We start from the raw sequence: 17204 nt of genomic DNA on the forward strand, positions 1-17204 counted from the left end.
GTCCAGAGCAGCTGCTGCAGGACACTGTGCAGACGCTGAGGATGATGATGAAGACAAACAGGTGTACAGAGGGGTGGACAGGTGAGACTGATTTGGTTACCATGGTTACCAGAGGGGCTGTTTAAAGTGACTTTAATGCTGGTATTGATCTTATGTTCCGTTTTCAGGTGAGAGAAACGGGGCGGAGCTTCTAGAGGCATCAGTGCAGGTGGGAGAGTCGATACGCCACCTGGTGGATGCTGTGAGAACAAACAGAGCATGAGGCACGTTTCAGGTTACAAAAAGGTTTTTATTGATGTTTGAATCACATTTATAAAAACAAAGAGCACCATCTCACCTGTGGACAGGTGTGAAACTTCACAATAAAATAATTCAACCAACCAGGTTCAATCTTCTGTTTGTGTTTGAGTTCATCAATAATATATTTCCATAATTAAATCCAACGTTTCCTAAAACTAAAGCTGCTTTATCAGTTTCTTCAGAATAGAAACGTCTTTAGTGAAAGGTTAATTATAAAATCAAAAACATAAATGTTTGTTTTGACAGAAAAGTAAACAATCATAAAATTTAACCTTTGATTGATTAAATTATTTTATATTCATTATAAATCAGCTGCCTCATTTATGAAATAAACATTAGAATAATAAAATCCATCCTTTATCTGTTATTGATTGTTTCAGTTCAACATCCAACCACATCACTGATCCTGGCCTTTGACTGAGATACGTTGTTAATCACCTGGACAGGTATCAGGTCACATGATCAGATAACTGTTACCTCCGACTCCTTTCATAGCCCCGCCCCCTGCGGCTACGACCCTGCCTATTGGTGGGTCGCAAGCCTTCCCTCCTGGGCTGAGGGGGCGTAGCCCGAGGCCTGGCTGTTCGTTTGGCGTTTTGGGGGCGTGGCCTGTCTGCCCTACCCCGTCTGCTGTAGGATGGAGGGGCTGGTTCTTGGGCCGTATCGCCCCGCCTCCTGATGGCTACGTGTTTATGGGGTGGGGCAGTCTCAAGGCCGTCGGTGTTCAGGTCTGGACTCAGACTCCTGAACAGCTGACGGACACATGGCGAGGGGACCGAGGGGGCAGAGCCTTTAGGGGCGGTCTTCAGGATGCGATTACTGCTGGGCTCGTAGAAACGAACAGGAAGCTGTTTGTATCTGACCTTTAACCTTTGAAGGTCGACAGGACGCCGCCTTTTCCTGCTGCGCTTGGGGGTGGAGTCTGCAGCTGGTGTGTCTGTGTGGGCAGGGCCTGAGGGCGAACAGAGCAGGTAGACCACCGAGGTGCGAGGGTTTAGAGGCGTGACAATGTTGGAGTATGAAGAGGGGAGGCAGCGCCATGTCTGCTCTGGCGTCCTTTCTGCTGCCTCCCAATTGGCTGGACAGTTGGGCTGGCTGGTGGGTGGGGCCTCAGCAGGTTGGCGAACAGCTGGGACGACCAATCGAACGGTCTGTGTGGCGTGGCTGACTTTGACCACCTGGAACAGAAACAATGGCAGTGACGGGACAGATTAAGCTTTTCAGATCCAAAGAGATGATGAGGGCTCACCTGACACCTGGACGCCAGTCTGAAGCTCCGCCTCCTCCTCTTCCTCCTTCTGTGAGATGACTGGTCGTCTTCTTCATTATCTAATAAGGGCAGGACAACCTCCTTGTCTTCACAAGCCTTTCGTTTGAGGCTCCTCCTACCATACCTGAGAGTAATGACATCATCAGCCAAAAAGACAGAGAGTGAGTGATGTCATCGAATAAACACCTGTTAGTGATGTCATCGAATAACACCTGTTAATGATGTCATCGAATAACACCTGTTAGTGATGTCATCGAATTAACACCTGTTAGTGATGTCATCAAATGAACACCTGTTAGTGATGTTGAAGAGACAGACACAGACTCAGAGCTGAGACTGCAGACAAAGGAGACTCTACTAAAGACTGACGAGGAGGAATATTTATGCACTCACTGATTTTTATTACACTGACATGATGTAGAAAGCTGTTTTCACTCTGACATTAAAGAGGGGTTTGTAGTTTTACTTGTCTAAAAAAAGAAAAAACAAAGTATACTGACCAGGACAGGTGTATTTATGTCTAAAGGTCATGACCTGGTCAGACTCTCTCTGTAGATCAGGTGTATGTAACAGGACAGGTGTATTTATGTCTAAAGGTCATGACCTGGTCAGACTCTCTGTAGATCAGGTGTATGTAACAGGACAGGTGTATTTATGTCTAAAGGTCATGACCTGGTCAGACTCTCTGTAGATCAGGTGTATGTAACAGGACAGGTGTATTTATGTCTAAAGGTCATGACCTGGTCAGACTCTCTCTGTAGATCAGGTGTATGTAACAGGACAGGTGTATTTATGTCTAAAGGTCATGACCTGGTCAGACTCTCTCTGTAGATCAGGTGTATGTAACAGGACAGGTGTATTTATGTCTAAAGGTCATGACCTGGTCAGACTCTCTCTGTAGATCAGGTGTATGTAACAGGACAGGTGTATTTATGTCTAAAGGTCATGACCTGGTCAGACTCTCTGTAGATCAGGTGTATGTAACAGGACAGGTGTATTTATGTCTAAAGGTCATGACCTGATAAGACTCTAATTAAATCAGGTGTATGTAACAGGACAGGTGTATTTATGTCTAAAGGTCATGACCTGGTCAGACTCTCTGTAGATCAGGTGTATGTAACAGGACAGGTGTATTTATGTCTAAAGGTCATGACCTGGTCAGACCCTCTGTAGATCAGGTGTATGTAACAGGACAGGTGTATTTATGTCTAAAGGTCATGACCTGGTCAGACTCTCTGTAGATCAGGTGTATGTAACAGGACAGGTGTATTTATGTCTAAAGGTCATGACCTGGTCAGACTCTCTCTGTAGATCAGGTGTATGTAACAGGACAGGTGTATTTATGTCTAAAGGTCATGACCTGGTCAGACTCTCTGTAGATCAGGTGTATGTAACAGGACAGGTGTATTTATGTCTAAAGGTCATGACCTGGTCAGACTCTCTGTAGATCAGGTGTATGTAACAGGACAGGTGTATTTATGTCTAAAGGTCATGACCTGGTCAGACTCTCTGTAGATCAGGTGTATATAACAGGACAGGTGTATTTATGTCTAAAGGTCATGACCTGGTCAGACTCTCTGTAGATCAGGTGTATATAACAGGACAGGTGTATTTATGTCTAAAGGTCATGACCTGGTCAGACTCTCTCTGTAGATCAGGTGTATATAACAGGACAGGTGTATTTATGTCTAAAGGTCATGACCTGGTCAGACTCTCTCTGTAGATCAGGTGTATGTAACAGGACAGGTGTATTTATGTCTAAAGGTCATGACCTGGTCAGACTCTCTGTAGATCAGGTGTATGTAACAGGACAGGTGTATTTATGTCTAAAGGTCATGACCTGGTCAGACTCTCTGTAGATCAGGTGTATGTAACAGGACAGATGTATTTATGTCTAAAGGTCATGACCTGGTCAGACTCTCTGTAGATCAGGTGTATGTAACAGGACAGGTGTATTTATGTCTAAAGGTCATGACCTGGTCAGACTCTCTCTGTAGATCAGGTGTATGTAACAGGACAGGTGTATTTATGTCTAAAGGTCATGACCTGGTCAGACTCTCTCTGTAGATCAGGTGTATATAACAGGACAGGTGTATTTATGTCTAAAGGTCATGACCTGGTCAGACTCTCTGTAGATCAGGTGTATATAACAGGACAGGTGTATTTATGTCTAAAGGTCATGACCTGGTCAGACTCTCTGTAGATCAGGTGTATGTAACAGGACAGGTGTATTTATGTCTAAAGGTCATGACCTGGTCAGACTCTCTGTAGATCAGGTGTATGTAACAGGACAGGTGTATTTTTTACCTGGCCAGAGACTCGCTGTCAAAGTAGCAGATGAACTTTTCTCGTCTGAACTGTCGAACTAGCCGCTCCACTTTATCCTCGTCCTCCTGCTCCACCTGGGCCCAGGTCTTTCCCCTGAAGGATTCTGGGATATGTTGCGGCGCCGGCAGGATCTCGTCTATCGGCAGAGTCCAGAAGCCCTCCTCTAGCCTGGCCACACCTTTTACTCGCCGCTCACCGTTGAGGGCGGAGTCGAGCTGGTAGGAGTACACCTGGTCCTCCAGTTCAACATGAACGTCCATCAGACGGCTCAGGTCCCTCCCCTTGGTCCAGCCCTGGACAGGTGTGTCTCCAGGTGTTGGTCGCTATGGGGAGATGTCTAATGTCACTACAAACAGTTTTCCGTTATCGGAACGTTGTTGTCTGAGCACCAGACTGGAGGTCGTTCCTTTTTTTAAGTCCTAACATTACTGCCGGGTGACCCTTACCTGGACAGGTGAGTCCCAGTCATCACTCCTAGTCTCTATGGACAAAGGAAGGCTGAAGTGAAAGCTCTCTGTCTCCTCCTGCTGGCAGGGAGTGGAACTGACACCATAACAGCACATCTGGATCACCTGATGGAGATAGCACAGCTGTAAGGAACAGGAAGCATCAGGTGTAAACAACAGGTTAATTTACTCTGTAATTAATCTGAGGGGGTGGAGCCTATCCCGGCTGTTGTTGGGCAGGGAAACACCCTGATCTGGTCACAAGCCAATCACAGGGCTGATATACAATTAGAAACAGACAACCAGGCACACTTCCTTTCACACCTACACCCAAAAAAGAGTCACCAATTAACCTAACGAGCATGTCTGTGATGGGGGGGGGGTTATAGAGATATGTCTATAATAAACTCTACTATAGAGATGTTTCAGGTAGATCTGATCACTGACATCATAGAGAGATGTCTATAATAAACTCTACTATAGAGATGTTTCAGGTAGATCTGATCACTGTCATCATAGAGAGATGTCTATAATAAACTCTACTATAGAGATGTTTCAGGTAGATCTGATCACTGACATCATAGAGATATGTCTATAATAAACTCTACTATAGAGATGTTTCAGGTAGATCTGATCACTGACATCATAGAGATATGTCTATAATAAACTCTACTATAGAGATGTTTCAGATAGATCTGATCACTGTCATCACAGAGATATGTCTATAATAAACTCTACTATAGAGATGTTTCAGATAGATCTGATCACTGACATCATAGAGATATGTCTATAATAAACTCTACTATAGAGATGTTTCAGATAGATCTGATCACTGTCATCACAGAGATATGTCTATAATAAACTCTACTATAGAGATGTTTCAGATAGATCTGATCACTGACATCATAGAGAGATGTCTATAATAAACTCTACTATAGAGATGTTTCAGATAGATCTGATCACTGTCATCATAGAGAGATGTCTATAATAAACTCTACTATAGAGATGTTTCAGATAGATCTGATCACTGTCATCACAGAGATATGTCTATAATAAACTCTACTATAGAGATGTTTCAGATAGATCTGATCACTGTCATCACAGAGATATGTCTATAATAAACTCTACTATAGAGATGTTTCAGATAGATCTGATCACTGACATCATAGAGATATGTCTATAATAAACTCTACTATAGAAATGTTTCAGGTAGATCTGATCACTGTCATCATAGAGAGATGTCTATAATAAACTCTACTATAGAAATGTTTCAGGTAGATCTGATCACTGACATCATAGAGATATGTCTATAATAAACTCTACTATAGAGATGTTTCAGATAGATCTGATCACTGACATCATAGAGATATGTCTATAATAAACTCTACTATAGAGATGTTTCAGATAGATCTGATCACTGACATCATAGAGAGATGTCTATAATAAACTCTACTATAGAGATGTTTCAGATAGATCTGATCACTGACATCATAGAGATATGTCTATAATAAACTCTACTATAGAGATGTTTCAGGTAGATCTGATCACTGACATCATAGAGATATGTCTATAATAAACTCTACTATAGAGATGTTTCAGATAGATCTGATCACTGACATCATAGAGATATGTCTATAATAAACTCTACTATAGAGATGTTTCAGATAGATCTGATCACTGACATCATAGAGATATGTCTATAATAAACTCTACTATAGAGATGTTTCAGATAGATCTGATCACTGACATCATAGAGATATGTCTATAATAAACTCTACTATAGAGATGTTTCAGGTAGATCTGATCACTGACATCATAGAGAGATGTCTATAATAAACTCTACTATAGAGATGTTTCAGGTAGATCTGATCACTGTCATCATAGTGATATGTCTATAATAAACTCTACTATAGAGATGTTTCAGATAGATCTGATCACTGACATCATAGAGATATGTCTATAATAAACTCTACTATAGAGATGTTTCAGATAGATCTGATCACTGTCATCATAGAGAGATGTCTATAATAAACTCTACTATAGAGATGTTTCAGATAGATCTGATCACTGTCATCATAGAGATAAATCTATAATAAACTCTACTATAGAGATGTTTCAGATAGATCTGATCACTGACATCATAGAGATATGTCTATAATAAACTCTACTATAGAGATGTTTCAGATAGATCTGATCACTGACATCATAGAGATATGTCTATAATAAACTCTACTATAGAGATGTTTCAGGTAGATCTGATCACTGACATCATAGAGATATGTCTATAATAAACTCTACTATAGAGATGTTTCAGATAGATCTGATCACTGACATCATAGAGATATGTCTATAATAAACTCTACTATAGAAATGTTTCAGGTAGATCTGATCACTGACATCATAGAGATATGTCTATAATAAACTCTACTATAGAGATGTTTCAGATAGATCTGATCACTGACATCATAGAGATATGTCTATAATAAACTCTACTATAGAAATGTTTCAGGTAGATCTGATCACTGTCATCACAGAGATATGTCTATAATAAACTCTACTATAGAGATGTTTCAGATAGATCTGATCACTGACATCATAGAGAGATGTCTATAATAAACTCTACTATAGAGATGTTTCAGGTAGATCTGATCACTGACATCATAGAGATATGTCTATAATAAACTCTACTATAGAGATGTTTCAGGTAGATCTGATCACTGACATCATAGAGATATGTCTATAATAAACTCTACTATAGAGATGTTTCAGATAGATCTGATCACTGACATCATAGAGAGATGTCTATAATAAACTCTACTATAGAGATGTTTCAGATAGATCTGATCACTGTCATCATAGAGAGATGTCTATAATAAACTCTACTATAGAGATGTTTCAGATAGATCTGATCACTGACATCATAGAGATATGTCTATAATAAACTCTACTATAGAGATGTTTCAGATAGATCTGATCACTGACATCATAGAGAGATGTCTATAATAAACTCTACTATAGAGATGTTTCAGATAGATCTGATCACTGTCATCATAGAGATATGTCTATAATAAACTCTACTATAGAGATGTTTCAGATAGATCTGATCACTGTCATCATAGAGATGTCTATAATAAACTCTACTATAGAGATGTTTCAGATAGATCTGATCACTGTCATCATAGAGATATGTCTATAATAAACTCTACTATAGAGATGTTTCAGGTAGATCTGATCACTGTCATCATAGAGATATGTCTATAATAAACTCTACTATAGAGATGTTTCAGATAGATCTGATCACTGACATCATAGAGAGATGTCTATAATAAACTCTACTATAGAGATGTTTCAGGTAGATCTGATCACTGACATCATAGAGATATGTCTATAATAAACTCTACTATAGAGATGTTTCAGATAGATCTGATCACTGACATCATAGAGATATGTCTATAATAAACTCTACTATAGAGATGTTTCAGATAGATCTGATCACTGACATCATAGAGATATGTCTATAATAAACTCTACTATAGAGATGTTTCAGATAGATCTGATCACTGACATCATAGAGATATGTCTATAATAAACTCTACTATAGAGATGTTTCAGATAGATCTGATCACTGACATCATAGAGATATGTCTATAATAAACTCTACTATAGAGATGTTTCAGATAGATCTGATCACTGTCATCATAGAGATGTCTATAATAAACTCTACTATAGAGATGTTTCAGATAGATCTGATCACTGACATCATAGAGATATGTCTATAATAAACTCTACTATAGAGATGTTTCAGGTAGATCTGATCACTGACATCATAGAGAGATGTCTATAATAAACTCTACTATAGAGATGTTTCAGATAGATCTGATCACTGACATCATAGAGATATGTCTATAATAAACTCTACTATAAAGATGTTTCAGATAGATCTGATCACTGACATCATAGAGATATGTCTATAATAAACTCTACTATAGAAATGTTTCAGGTAGATCTGATCACTGTCATCACAGAGATATGTCTATAATAAACTCTACTATAGAGATGTTTCAGATAGATCTGATCACTGACATCATAGAGAGATGTCTATAATAAACTCTACTATAGAGATGTTTCAGGTAGATCTGATCACTGACATCATAGAGATATGTCTATAATAAACTCTACTATAGAGATGTTTCAGGTAGATCTGATCACTGACATCATAGAGATATGTCTATAATAAACTCTACTATAGAGATGTTTCAGATAGATCTGATCACTGTCATCATAGAGCGATGTCTATAATAAACTCTACTATAGAGATGTTTCAGATAGATCTGATCACTGACATCATAGAGAGATGTCTATAATAAACTCTACTATAGAGATGTTTCAGATAGATCTGATCACTGTCATCATAGAGAGATGTCTATAATAAACTCTACTATAGAGATGTTTCAGATAGATCTGATCACTGACATCATAGAGATATGTCTATAATAAACTCTACTATAGAGATGTTTCAGATAGATCTGATCACTGACATCATAGAGATGTCTATAAAAAACTCTACTATAGAGATGTTTCAGATAGATCTGATCACTGTCATCATAGAGATATGTCTATAATAAACTCTACTATAGAGATGTTTCAGATAGATCTGATCACTGTCATCATAGAGAGATGTCTATAATAAACTCTACTATAGAGATGTTTCAGATAGATCTGATCACTGTCATCATAGAGATATGTCTATAATAAACTCTACTATAGAGATGTTTCAGGTAGATCTGATCACTGACATCATAGAGATATGTCTATAATAAACTCTACTATAGAGATGTTTCAGATAGATCTGATCACTGACATCATAGAGAGATGTCTATAATAAACTCTACTATAGAGATGTTTCAGGTAGATCTGATCACTGACATCATAGAGATATGTCTATAATAAACTCTACTATAGAGATGTTTCAGGTAGATCTGATCACTGACATCATAGAGATATGTCTATAATAAACTCTACTATAGAGATGTTTCAGGTAGATCTGATCACTGACATCATAGAGATATGTCTATAATAAACTCTACTATAGAGATGTTTCAGATAGATCTGATCACTGACATCATAGAGATATGTCTATAATAAACTCTACTATAGAGATGTTTCAGATAGATCTGATCACTGACATCATAGAGAGATGTCTATAATAAACTCTACTATAGAGATGTTTCAGATAGATCTGATCACTGACATCATCGAGATATATAATAAACTCTACTATAGAGATGTTTCAGATAGATCTGATCACTGACATCATAGAGATATGTCTATAATAAACTCTACTATAGAGATGTTTCAGATAGATCTGATCACTGTCATCATAGAGATGTCTATAATAAACTCTACTATAGAGATGTTTCAGATAGATCTGATCACTGTCATCATAGAGATATGTCTATAATAAACTCTACTATAGAGATGTTTCAGGTAGATCTGATCACTGTCATCATAGAGATATGTCTATAATAAACTCTACTATAGAGATGTTTCAGATAGATCTGATCACTGACATCATAGAGATAAGTCTATAATAAACTCTACTATAGAGATGTTTCAGGTAGATCTGATCACTGACATCATAGAGAGATGTCTATAATAAACTCTACTATAGAGATGTTTCAGGTAGATCTGATCACTGACATCATAGAGAGATGTCTATAATAAACTCTACTATAGAGATGTTTCAGGTAGATCTGATCACTGACATCATAGAGATATGTCTATAATAAACTCTACTATAGAGATGTTTCAGGTAGATCTGATCACTGTCATCATAGAGAGATGTCTATAATAAACTCTACTATAGAGATGTTTCAGGTAGATCTGATCACTGTCATCATAGAGAGATGTCTATAATAAACTCTACTATAGAGATGTTTCAGATAGATCTGATCACTGTCATCATAGAGAGATGTCTATAATAAACTCTACTATAGAGATGTTTCAGATAGATCTGATCACTGACATCATAGAGAGATGTCTATAATAAACTCTACTATAGAGATGTTTCAGATAGATCTGATCACTGACATCATAGAGATATGTCTATAATAAACTCTACTATAGAGATGTTTCAGATAGATCTGATCACTGACATCATAGAGATATGTCTATAATAAACTCTACTATAGAGATGTTTCAGGTAGATCTGATCACTGACATCATAGAGAGATGTCTATAATAAACTCTACTATAGAGATGTTTCAGATAGATCTGATCACTGACATCATAGAGATATGTCTATAATAAACTCTACTATAGAGATGTTTCAGATAGATCTGATCACTGACATCATAGAGATAAGTCTATAGAAAACACACTCGTCCTTAGAGGTAGAGATGTCGTACCTCCTCAATGGTCTGGTCTACATCATCACTGCTGTCAGAAGAGAACGCCTCCCCTTTAAGCCCCGCCCTCCTCTCTCTCTCCCAGCTCAGCCAGGGCCCTCTCTCCGTGGGGGGCCCAGGTCCCGTGCCCAGACCCAGACAGAGGGTGGGTCTTGGTTTAGAGGAGATGGCAGGGCCTGTCTTTGGAGGAGGCAGAGGTACGGGGCGTGGTGCTCTGTGGCCATGTGGCGGGGATGAGGCCTCGCTGGTTTTTCTCCGGTTGGTTTTTCTGTGGGCCTTCCTGTGGACTGCGGGTGTGGTCTGGATGGGTGTGGGTCCGGACTGTGTTGGGAATATTGTCCCAGCAGGAGGTGAGGTCCCTTCTGGTTTCTGCTCTCTGGTTGGTACAGACAGCCTCTCCTGTCCATCTCCTTTTCCTGAATTGCTGTGGGTGGAGCTACCCTGCCGCTGATTGGCCGGCTGCTGTGAGGCGTGGTCAGAGTCGGACAGATGTTCTCTTACTACCACTAAACGGCCATCGTCTTCAGAGAGACAGATGTCATCTAGCTTCGCCCTCGGCAGCAAGGGGGCGGAGACTGCGGGGAGGTCAGCATGGGATGGTCTGAAGGACGAACAGTACAGGTGGGTTAAAGGTGTGTTCCCTGGGGTCGTTGTAGTGGTGTGTTGGGGTTACCTGGGGTCGTTGTAGTGGTGTGTTGGGGTTACCTGGGGTCGTTGTAGTGGTGTGTTGGGGTTACCTGGGGTCGTAGCAGTGTGTTGGGGTTACCTGGGGTAGTTGTAGTGGTATGTTGGGGTTACCTGGGGTCGTTGTAGTGGTGTGTTGGGGTTACCTGGGGTCGTTGTAGTGTGTTGGGGTTACCTGAGGTCGTTGTAGCGGTGTGTTGGGGTTACCTGGGGTCGTAGCAGTGTGTTGGGGTTACCTGGGGTCGTTGTAGTGGTGTGTTGGGGTTACCTGGGGTCATTGTAGTGGTGTGTTGGGGTTACCTGGGGTCATTGTAGTGTGTTGGGGTTACCTGGGTCCGTTATAGTGGTGTGTTGGGGTTACCTGGGGTCGCTGTAGTGTTTTGGGGTTACCTTGGGTCATTGTAGTGGTGTGTTGGGGTTACCTGGGGTCGTAGCGGTGTGTTGGTGTTACCTGGGGTAGTTGTAGCAGTGTGTTGGGGTTACCTGGGGTCGTTGTAGTGTGTTGGGGTTACCTGGGGTCGTTGTAGCGGTGTGTTGGGGTTACCTGGGGTCGTTGTAGTGGTGTGTTGGGGTTACCTGGGGTCACTGTAGTGGTGTGTTGGGGTTACCTGGGGTCGTTGTAGTGGTGTGTTGGGGTTACCTGGGGTCGTAGCAGTGTGTTGGGGTTACCTGGGGTCACTGTAGTGGTGTGTTGGGGTTACCTGGGGTCGTTGTAGTGGTGTGTTGGGGTTACCTGGGGTCGTAGCAGTGTGTTGGGGTTACCTGGAGTAGTTGTAGCAGTGTGTTGGGGTTACCTGGGGTCATTGTAGTGGTGTGTTGGGGTTACCTGGGTTCAATGTAGTGGTGTGTTGGGGTTACCTGGGGTCGCTGTAGTGTTTTGGGGTTACCTTGGGTCATTGTAGTGGTGTGTTGGGGTTACCTGGGGTCGTAGCAGTGTGTTGGGGTAACCTGGGGTCGTTGTAGTGTGTTGGGGTTACCTGGGGTCGTTGTAGCGGTGTGTGTTGGGGTTACCTGGGATCGTTGTAGCAGTGTGTTGGGGTTACCTGGGGTCGTTGTAGCAGTGTGTGTTGGGGTTGCCTGGGGTCATTGTAGTGTGTTGGGGTTACCTGGGGTCGTTGTAGTGTGTCGGGGTAACCTGGGGTCATTGTAGCGGTGTGTGTTGGGGTTACCTGGGGTCGTTGTAGCGATGTGTTGGGGTTACCTGGGGTCGTAGCAGTGGTTTGTTGGGGTTACCTGGGGTCGTAGCAGTGGTTTGTTGGGGTTACCTGGGGTCGTAGCAGTGGTGTGTTGGGGTTACCTGGGGTCGTTGCAGTGTGTTGTGGTTACCTGGGGTCGCTGTAGTGTTTTGGGGTTACCTTGGGTCATTGTAGTGGTGTGTTGGGGTTACCTGGGGTCGTAGCGGTGTGTTGGTGTTACCTGGGGTCGTTGTAGCAGTGTGTTGGGATTACCTAGGGTTGTAGAAGTGTGTTGGGGTTACCTGGGGTCATAGCAGTGGTTTGTTGGGGTTACCTGGGGTCGTTGCAGTGTGTTGTGGTTACCTGGGGTCGTAGCAGTGTGTTGGGGTTACCTGGGGTCGTAGCAGTGTGTTGGGGTTACCTGGGGTTGTAGCAGTGTGTTGTGGTTACCTGGGGTCGTTGTAGCGGTGTGTTGGGGTTGCCTGGGGTCATTGTAGTGTGTTGGGGTTACCTGGGGTTGTTGTAGCGATGTGTTGGGGTTACCTGGGGTCGTAGCAGTGGTTTATTGGGGTTACTTGGGGTCGTAGCAGTGGTGTGTTGGGGTTACCTGGGGTCTTTGCAGTGTGTTGGGGTTACCTGGGGTCATAGCAGTGTGTTGGGGTTACCTGGGGTTATTGTAGCGGTGTGTGTTGGGGTTACCTGGGGTCGTTGTAGCGATGTGTTTGGGTTACCTGGGGTCATTGTAGCGATGTGTTGGGGTTACCTGGGGTCATAGCAGTGGTGTGTTGGGGTTACCTGGGGTCGTTGTAGCAGTGTGTTGGGGTTACCTGGGGTCGTTGTAGTGTGTTGGGGTTGCCTGGGGTCATTGAAGTGTGTTGGGGTTACCTGGGGTCATTGTAGTGTGTTGGGGTTACCTGGGGTCGTTGTAGCGGTGTGTGTTGGGGTTACCTGGGGTCGTTGTAGCGATGTGTTTGGGTTACCTGGGGTCGTTTTAGCGATGTGTTGGGGTTACCTGGGGTCGTTGTAGCGATGTGTTGGGGTTACCTGGGGTCGTAGCAGTGGTTTGTTGGGGTTACCTGGGGTCGTTGCAGTGTGTTGTGGTTACCTGGGGTCGTAGCAGTGTGTTGGGGTTACCTGGGGTTGTTGTAGCGATGTGTTGGGGTTACCTGGGGTCGTAGCAGTGGTTTATTGGGGTTACTTGGGGTCGTAGCAGTGGTTTGTTGGGGTTACCTGGGGTCGTTGCAGTGTGTTGGGGTTACCTGGGGTCGTAGCAGTGTGTTGGGGTTACCTGGGGTCGTAGCAGTGTGTTGTGGTTACCTGGGGTCGTTGTAGCGGTGTGTTGGGATTACCTAGGGTTATAGAAGTGTGTTGGGGTTACCTGGGGTCGTAGCAGTGGTTTGTTGGGGTTACCTGGGGTCGTTGCAGTGTGTTGTGGTTACCTGGGGTCGTTGCAGTGTGTTGGGGTTACCTGGGGTCGTAGCAGTGTGTTGGGGTTACCTGGGGTCGTAGCAGTGTGTTGTGGTTACCTGGGGTCGTTGTAGCGGTGTGTTGGGGTTACCTGGGGTCATAGCAGTGTGTTGGGGTTACCTGGGGTCGTTGTAGCGGTGTGTGTTGGGGTTACCTGGGGTCGTTGTAGTGTGTTTGGGTTACCTGGGGTCGTTGTAGCGATGTGTTGGGGTTACCTGGGGTCGTAGCAGTGGTTTATTGTGGTTACCTGGGGTCGTAGCAGTGTGTTGGGGTTACCTGGGGTCGTTGTAGCGGTGTGTGTTGGGGTTACCTGGGGTCGTAGCAGTGTGTTGGGGTTACCTGGGGTCGTTGTAGCGGTGTGTTGGGGTTACCTGGGGTCGTAGCAGTGTGTTGGGGTTACCTGGGGTCGTAGCAGTGTGTTGGGGTTACCTGGGGTCGTTGTAGCGGTGTGGGTGGTGCGTAAGGACGTCCTGCAGGAAGCGCTCTAGCAGTGTCAGCTTTGATTGGCTGCTGTGAGTGGTAGCTGCCCCTGATCCTCTTGCTGAGGCACGGACTGACTCCAGGTGTCTGAGACTGGACAGGTGCTGAGAGAGGATGGGGGGGGGGGGGGGGGTTAATGTTTGGTTGATTCTGATTGGTGGTACAGACCCAGGTGTATTTGTCTTACCTGGTCCAGGTTACTGTAGAGAACTCGGCAGTATCCACAGTAACCCTGTCTGCTGGGGGGACACTGGGACGGGCCAGGCTGTGGCTCCGCCTTCTGCTGGTCACCTGAAACACAAACAGAGTCAGGTTCAGGTGGTTTTCTACAGTCATGTTCCTAAAGCAGTGCTGCCATGAAGCCCTCGCCATATTTACCTTCTTCTGAGAGGCGGGACATCCTGACTGAAGATCTGAAACAGACATCAGATATCAGTGAATTATTATTAATTACTCATATCATTATTCATTATCGTTGATTGATCAACCACATTACCATCGACAGATTAATCGCATTATCGTTGATTGATTAATCACATTATCGTTGACTGATTAATCACATTATCGTTGACTGATTAATCACATTATCGTTGACTGATTAATCACATTATCGTTGATTGATTAATCACATTTTTATTGATTGTTAACACACAGGTGAGCAGCAGACATCACAGCAAAGTTCTCCTTTACACCTGCAGCTACATGTTTATTCTGTTTATGATGAAAGTGAACATTTATTATTATAAAATTCCTGTATTGTGAATTTAACATTCATTATTGTTATAAACGAAGAAGTTTATTTAACATAAATTAAACATTTATTATCATGAGATGAAGGAGAAATAATAAATGCTGATGATCAGTGAATCTTACCTGATGGAGCTGCAGTCAGTGAAATATTCGTCCAATCAGAGTGCTCCATGCTGTAACTAATGGTAACCAGGTGAGCGTTTCAGGTGAAGGTGCCATGAGCCTGTATACAAACACATTTATTCTCATTTATTTTCATGTGGTCAGAGTAAATACAGCCACAACGACAGCCCGTAATAGTCATGTCATAATAAAAAGAATCATTATTGCTGTGATAATTAATGAACGTTTGTTAAGTTATTATTGTTGCCTAAGTCCTAAGGACTTGGAAAATACATTAAAAATCAAATGTAGGAATAAAAGAAGGTTACATATCCAGTGTCCCACTTTTTTATTTTGCTTTAATTACCTTTCTTTTAATTTATTTTTTAAAGCCTCCAAACTGGTTGTTTCTTTTATTGATCCTTTAATATTAAACAGTCTGACAGGTTTCTAACAATAATGGCTGATATCTCTGTTTTCATTGCATTTCTCATCTTAGATTAATAAATCTAATAATAATTAATAATATAATTATTATTTAATATAATACTTTAATAAAATTAATAATACCACTGACCTACAACAGAACCCTGCATTAATTATTGACAGGTAATTACATTATAAGAGTGAAAACAATGACATTAACTCACTGAGTGCCATTGACGTATATATACGTCAAAGTGTTTTTTTTTCGGCAGCTGGCACAAAGGGGCGCTCTCACGCTCCCTGTGAGTAATTTTCGGGCTTCTGGGATACGTAGTTGGAACACGGAAGATACGGTAGATGAAAGCCACAGAGATCAGAGCGATCGGAACAGAAAATCTAAGCTAAAAGTTCTAAAATATTCAGTATCGGCACAAAATGCCCCCAGAAAACGGAGGGATCAAGTGGCCAGTTTCGCCAGCGGACGCTGGAAGAAACTTTAAAATTTTGCCTGAGAAATCACTTACTCACTGAAACTGACACTGAACTGAGCCAGGGATCAGCGCGTTCATTCATCTGCCTCGGCTGGCCAAGAGGCTAAAGAACGCCGCCAGGTCTCCCCCGTGTGTCGGAGAGAAACGGCAGCCGCTATCCAGCTGGATGCACACAGCAACGACACTTCAGAGACGGACTTTCCTGACCCAGACTCTGAGGAACGGCTGCCGAGCGAGCGGATCTTGTTCGCCGTCCCAGAGCGATGGAGGTGAGTTAACGTTAGGAACCCACTGATTATTCAGACACATTTATCAATGAAACCATCACTGATGATCCTGAGATTTCAGAAGCAGACCTGAGAGAAGAGCAAGCCCCATGCAGCTCTACAGCACCGTCTGTTTGCAGAAACAGAGCTAAGAACAAAACAACTCTATATTATAGATTATAAATATAAACATATTTTATATTATATTACTTCTATAAATTACAGGCAGTGCCAGGGGACCGGGGGGGACCCCCCCGTGGGGGGTCCTGTGCTGTATTTTGTATTTCTTTTCATTTATTTTACAATAAAATCACATTTGTAATACAGTTTTCAGATGTCTTTATGTCACTGAAGGCTAAATTATAACATTTAAATCACTGTTCTGCTTGACAGACTCTCATGAAAATACATTTTTCTCAGCTTTCTAGAACAACAGAGGTGTTTTTGGTGAAACTAGCCTCTGTTCATCCTCAGATAAACCAAGAACAGAACAAGCTGCAGACAAACGGGGAAACAGAGCTTCTTCTTTCATTTGAGCTATTTGCTGTTTTCAGAGCCATAGTACAAAATATTCTGTGGGTCTTGAACGATGACTCAAAACGGCCAAAAACG

General features: G+C 42.4%; 1 protein-coding gene across 1 annotated transcript in view; it reads right to left on the reverse strand.

The window, feature by feature from the left end:
* Positions 1-276: 276 nt before the first annotated feature.
* The window catches only part of zdbf2 (zinc finger, DBF-type containing 2), a 19670-nt gene continuing 2742 nt past the window's right edge, over positions 277-17204 (reverse strand). The window contains exons 2-10 of the mRNA XM_041782066.1: positions 15431-15530; positions 14936-14970; positions 14745-14848; positions 14507-14661; positions 10752-11352; positions 4345-4470; positions 3878-4221; positions 1550-1694; positions 277-1478 (exon numbers count right to left, since the gene is read on the reverse strand). Of these exons, the coding sequence (XP_041638000.1) occupies positions 774-1478; positions 1550-1694; positions 3878-4221; positions 4345-4470; positions 10752-11352; positions 14507-14661; positions 14745-14848; positions 14936-14957 (2202 nt within the window). The 5' untranslated portion in view covers positions 14958-14970; positions 15431-15530 and the 3' untranslated portion in view covers positions 277-773. The remainder of the gene's footprint in view (positions 1479-1549; positions 1695-3877; positions 4222-4344; positions 4471-10751; positions 11353-14506; positions 14662-14744; positions 14849-14935; positions 14971-15430; positions 15531-17204) is intronic.

The sequence above is a fragment of the Cheilinus undulatus genome, linkage group 24 (genome assembly GCF_018320785.1).
Source record: "Cheilinus undulatus linkage group 24, ASM1832078v1, whole genome shotgun sequence".
In the NCBI taxonomy this organism is placed as follows: Eukaryota; Metazoa; Chordata; class Actinopteri; order Labriformes; family Labridae; genus Cheilinus; species Cheilinus undulatus.